At 38.6% G+C, this 5882-nt stretch overlaps 1 protein-coding gene across 1 annotated transcript; it reads left to right on the forward strand.

Moving 5' to 3' along the window:
- Nucleotides 1-379: 379 nt before the first annotated feature.
- On the forward strand, nucleotides 380-5146 carry LOC103782039 (sodium-dependent neutral amino acid transporter B(0)AT2-like; the record flags this gene model as incomplete). Its single annotated transcript, XM_008949771.1, has 3 exons — nucleotides 380-539; nucleotides 3165-3327; nucleotides 4775-5146. Coding segments are annotated over 3 exons (695 nt in total), but the record flags the coding sequence as incomplete, so codon positions are not given.
- Between the last annotated feature and the right edge of the window lie 736 nt (nucleotides 5147-5882).

Below are 5882 nucleotides of genomic sequence, written 5' to 3' on the forward strand. Positions count from 1 at the left end.
TTCCCCAAGTGCAAAACTCGACACATGACAAGGAACATGAGATATGATGTTTAGTTCACCAGTTCTGTTTCCTTTTAGCCTTGCATTCACATTAAGTTAAAAGTTCAATGAGAAACAGTTACTTGATTATTCTCTGCTGATTAATCAGGACTACTGTAATGTGACATTTCCAGTAATTCTAATTCATAACTTTTCTGTTATGCAGGGAATAGGTAGGATTTCTAATATGCTTAAAACTGAGAACTCCTAAAAAGTAAAATGTTACCAACTTTGATTACATGAAATAATGTGTTAAAGTGTGTCTTTGCTGTTTCAAAGCCTCTTTATTTTCTGTCTATGGAACTTTGTTATAATTACATCTCACATTTCTTTATTCCAGTCATCTGCTGCTTAGTTGCATTTTTTATTGGCCTGATTTTTGTGCAGCGCTCTGGAAATTATTTTGTGACTATGTTTGATGACTACTCAGCTACTCTGCCCCTTCTTATTGTGGTCATTTTGGAGAATATTGCGGTCACCCGAATATATGGCATAGACAAGTAAGTGAAGGAAATGTATCTCTCTGTCCGTATCAACAGTGTTCATTACAATAATTATTACTATTTTAATTACATTGCACAAACTGTTTGCAACATACACATAAATACAAGTAAGTAGCAAGTCGGTCAGTCTGGATGTGACTCTAATCTGTTTCTAAGAACAGGCTTGGAGCAAGAAAGACTGTGTCAGGACGACATGGTGAAGCCCAGAGAGTGCTTGTAAAAGATCCAAAGACAGGAGAGTGCAGTAAAAGATGCAAAATTCAAAAGTTAGAAAGGAGGCTGGATGGGCATGTATGAAGAGTTTATAAAGAAATAAGACAGCAAGAGAAAGATTTCAAGAAGTAACAACCATGATCTAAGCAGCAGATGAAGATGTGTGTTCTGAACAGACCTGCAGTGTCCAGGCAAGCCTGAAAAAGAACAAAGCAAACTCTTATGGCAGCAACAGTAAGAAAGTTGCAGTTTATGAACTAGGTTTAGCTTGAGGTGTTGTAGCAATTAATTGTTCTTTGCAGGAGTTGTGACAGAGGAAATAAGAGGAAATGATAGAAAAGAACAGGGTCAAAACTTATGTGGAAGCAGCACAGTTGACAGTGGAATTAAGTGACTTTCTATCAGTGATGGCTGAAAGACAGTCAAGCCCCTCTTCATTTTTTACACCTCATGACTAAAATTAGTGAAATGTTTTCACTAAGTGAGATCAGTGTGTCACACTTAAGGAACAGAGGATTTTGTATCAAAAATAACTCATGCCATCCAGAGATAAATCAGAGTATGCTATACTAGCCTGCTGAAGTAATGTAGAGATCTGTGACTCTTTTGCATGCAAGAAGAGTGACATAGAATGGGTGGGTTTTAATTTGACTTTTCACTTGTTTGATCTGAGTAATCAGCGAGTCCTTTGCCATAATGAAATGAAACTATAATAAGAAAACTTAATTTTATGGTTTCCAGACATTGTTTCTGGTCTGCACAAGTAGTACCTGGTCTAACTTAGTCATTAAGGGAGAATTCCCACTTAGGCCACATATGTAATCCTATAATTGATCACATGGACTTGAAAACAGCATGTAGTTGTTTTCATACATGCATACAGAAGTTGAAACAGATGACCTGATTATCAGGTTGGTAACTTCCAGTTAGGTAGAGTTCCACTGGAAGGGAGATAGACATGCCAAAAGTCAACAATTTCCCTGTGAGAAAGCTGGTGTTTAGGCATAGCTGAAGCATGGTAATTCTTTGCTTCTGATTCAAAGTGCAGTTGATTCATGATTTCAGAAGGTGTGCTGACAGCGTCTAGTGGAAAGTTAACAGCCAAATTTCTCATTCATAAGACTACCTGAACATCCCTCTATAGTATTCCTAGTATTTCTTCTGATGTATGTGTCTCCAAAATATCATTCTTCAGGAGCTTAGCCTGCTTGTTTGCAGAAACTGACAGAATCACTAACCAGGTTGTCATGGGCTGTGATAGCACCAAGGGGTCCTATCCACAGATGAAGACCATATATAGGTCTTACTAGACACATTGTCTTTTATCCAATAGAAAAAAAAACAACACTGCATCTGAAGGGATTGCAGGCAAAGGACAGAAAAAAGACAACATGTGAAACCCTGTATCCAAGAAGGAAAATCTTCTGTGCTGGAATCAGTGCTAAAGGAGCTTGGTAGCTTTTAAAAGAGGATAAGTAGGATGGAGATGATTTACATTCAACTGGATGAAGAGCTCGAGGTCCTAGAAAGAAAAGCTTATCTATAGGGAGCACAATCCATTTGTAAATTCAGCTTCTTTTAACAATGTGTTTCATTGTAGTGCAAACAAAGGATAGAATACCCCAAACTACACAGTAGCCAAAAAATTTATGAAACTTTGTATTGCAGTAGCTTCACATGTGTAACTGCTTCAAAAACATTTATTGTTATAAGAGCTTTTTTGAGATGCACATTTCAAAAGAGAGTGGGACCACAAGGGAGTTAAAACAGAATCAGTGCTTGTGCACACTGCAGAGTAATTAATTCTAAAAATATTCTCTCTTTTTCTACTGACTTTGGGACCATATACTCCTCCAGCAAGGGTACAGAGTAAGAGTATTGTTAATATCATAGCCTGCAATTTTGAGGCACAAAGAGGCAGATTTAAAACTTCACAAAGTTTTATTTCATCAGCTTACATGATGCAAGCCATAGTTTATACATAAAGTTATTTTTTACACTGCAGCACCCATCTGGGTTTGAAACTAATTTTGCAGAATGCGTAAATGTGCTGTTTGTATATGTCCTCAAAAGTAATGACACATTCCCTAGTAAACAACCCAGTAGACAGTATAAGAAGATGTAAAAAAGAATCTTATCAAAGAAAGGTGAGTTTAAATACCTTTCCAGCATGGTCCAGCAAGGAGTTCACTATGTCACTGCACTGTGTAGTGATTCCTTCTGTTCATTTGTCATGAACTGGTCATGAAAGATCTATTTTTCAGCCCATCAAATAATCTAAACTGCAGCCATTTCTTTATAAGCATTTTTTTCTGTGTGTCTCTTCCTTCAAATTAGGTGCTATGTATCAATATTAGTACTTGAAATCTCAGTGTAGATGCTAACAATAACTTTTTATTCCCTTCACAGATTTATGGAGGATCTGAAGGATATGCTTGGGTTTTCTCCAAGCCAGTATTATTATTACATGTGGAAGTACGTTTCACCCCTAGTATTGTTATGTTTGCTGGTGGCTAGCATTGTCCAAATGGGATTAAGTCCTCCTGGCTACAATGCTTGGATTGAAGAAACGGTACGTATATAACAGGTCCCATCATCATGATTGTATCTGAAGTATTTCAGAAATACATGAAAAGACAAAAAAATTGCAATTGCAAATGAAAAATCAGTATAATGACATACTTGTTTTTATCTCAGGTGACACTAATGTAAAACAGTTTTTAAATTTTGAGTAGTTTTGCTTTAAGATATAACTGCTTGACATGAACCTTCATGCTTTTTGTGACTTAGTTTCTTGATGTATGTTGAAGAGATCCCTAAGTTTGGGAGAGTTTGTTCACTTCCATTAAATCTTATTTTACTGCAGAAACTAGCTGGGTGATAACACTGAATAAATCCTTCCACATATCACGTCAGTGTTTTATGTGGAATTAAATATTGAGTTGTAGACGTGTCAGAAAGTTTCCCCTCTGGGAACACATATCACATTGTAGGTAACAGCTGCATTAAAATCTGTCTCTGATAAAAATGTTTGATTTGTAAAAAAATGTATGTGTGTACAGCAGTCAGTGCTGCATGTTGGCTCCAAAAAGATATTCAGTCAAGGCAACTCCTAAGAGTTCTGCTGCCTTGTAGGCTCATCAGCCCTCAGCTGTTTCTACAGGCCTGTCATACAAAATATAGGGAGAGTGAAGTGTCAAAGAAACGAATCTCAGGGACCCCCCCTGAATGGACAATTGTCCAGTTTAGCCAGGAGGGAAATCACAGCAAAGAGAGATAAAGTGTAAGTACAAGAGGTTGGTTTTACTGTAGGTAAACAACTGCCTGTAACTAGACAACAACTACTACTTTCTCGTGATTCTCAGAAAAAATACTGGTGTTACGTTTGATTCTTGCCCTCAAAAATCAGGAAGAGAAATACCTTAGAATACCAAACATACCACTCCTTTCCGTGTATCAAATTAGGCAAACTGGGTCTTTTGGCCAGGGATTCATGGATGCAGTAGAAGTGTGGGGTGCAGTCACTGCCCCACACTAAATGTGTTAGAGTTTACATGAAGTTTATACTAAGTGGAACAATTCCGCAGGATGACCTGAGACTGTCTCTGTCTAGACCAGCTGTTAGCCTACAGAACAGGGACTTATTTTCCAGGCACAGTTACAGATACCAATGCACACTTGTCTGTTCTGAACATTCTTTAAAGGATCAGAGAACAAATGCAGACAAATGCAGCGTGAAGCCGTATGCCAAAACCTTGATTTGGGCTCTGCTAGTGTGCTCTGAGCATCTCAGAAACTGTGGAGCAGTGGTTTGGTTCTATTCACTGGCTAAAAAATAGCACTCCTACATCTCCATGTCTGTTCAAGTCTGAGATCAGTAATGGTGCCCACATTGTGGGCGCAAGGTGGCAGAAGGATGAACATGTGTTTGAAAACTGTAGGCCTTGGTAAGGAATGCAGGTTTGCTCTTTTTAAAGTAAAGATATCTTAATATTGTTTTTTTCCTTTGGATTGCTCAGGCTACGGAGGAGTTCCACAGCTATCCAACATGGGGAATGATTGTCTGTATATCTCTGATGGTGTTGGCCATACTGCCAGTCCCAATAGTCTTCATGGTGCGCCGTTGCAACCTTATTGATGACAGCTCTGGTAGTTTGGCCTCCGTATCCTACAAAAGAGGACGGATAATAAAGGAACCTGTTAATCTGGAGGGAGATAATACAAGTCTGATTCATGGGAAGAGTCCAAGTGAAGTGCCGTCTCCAAATTTTGGCAAAAACATCTATCGCAAGCAGACTGGCTCACCGACCCTGGACACTGCTCCCAATGGACGCTATGGCATTGGGTACCTGATGGCCGACATGCCCGACATGCCGGAGTCGGACTTGTAACGGCAGAAAAACAAAGGCTGTCTGTGTCTCTTCTCTCACTGGTCACGGCTCTCCTGGGAGCAGTGGTCAGCTTCACTGACTAGGGTGCAAACTCAGGTGCTCCGTAGTGACAGTCTTTAAAAAGTCATGACTCCGTACAGATTGAGAAGACTCCCTTTGGATTACATCTCTGGGTTCTCATTTGCACTTAAGGGAACACATCCAAAATCAATGGCAGCCTACATCTGCCAGCATAGCCAAGAATTTGATATTTGAAATTAATTTCTAAATTTAACGCTTTCTGTCTCTGAAGCCCAAGTATCACTCATGTGATAAAATATTTCTGAGGTAATATCACTGAAAATCCTTTTTTTCTCCTTTCAGGTTAACTCCCCAGTATTAAAAGTGAGCTCAGAAGTAGTTCACCAAACGCGTGTTTGTGTAAACACTTGTATAAACCTTATGTAGATATGCTGTACTTATTTTGTTAGCACCAATAATTACTTAGGCTATTAGCTGAGTAAAAAACAAACCTGCAAACTATTTTCTTATGTAATAGCTGTATAGAGCAATAGTATTAGAAAATCAAGGAGTAGACTTACAGGAAGGCGAGGAAAAATTCCCTGTTCACTGGGGACTGCATAAACTGTGGCTGTATATTTTGTGTAAAATATTTGCTTTTTCAGTGTGAAAACAATGTTAGAGTGAGTCACTCCAAGAATCTTAAGGATTGTGCAGATTCTGCATTTTTTTCTAT

The sequence above is a fragment of the Merops nubicus genome, unplaced genomic scaffold (genome assembly GCF_000691845.1).
Source record: "Merops nubicus isolate BGI_N331 unplaced genomic scaffold, ASM69184v1 scaffold1731, whole genome shotgun sequence".
NCBI lineage: Eukaryota > Metazoa > Chordata > Aves > Coraciiformes > Meropidae > Merops > Merops nubicus.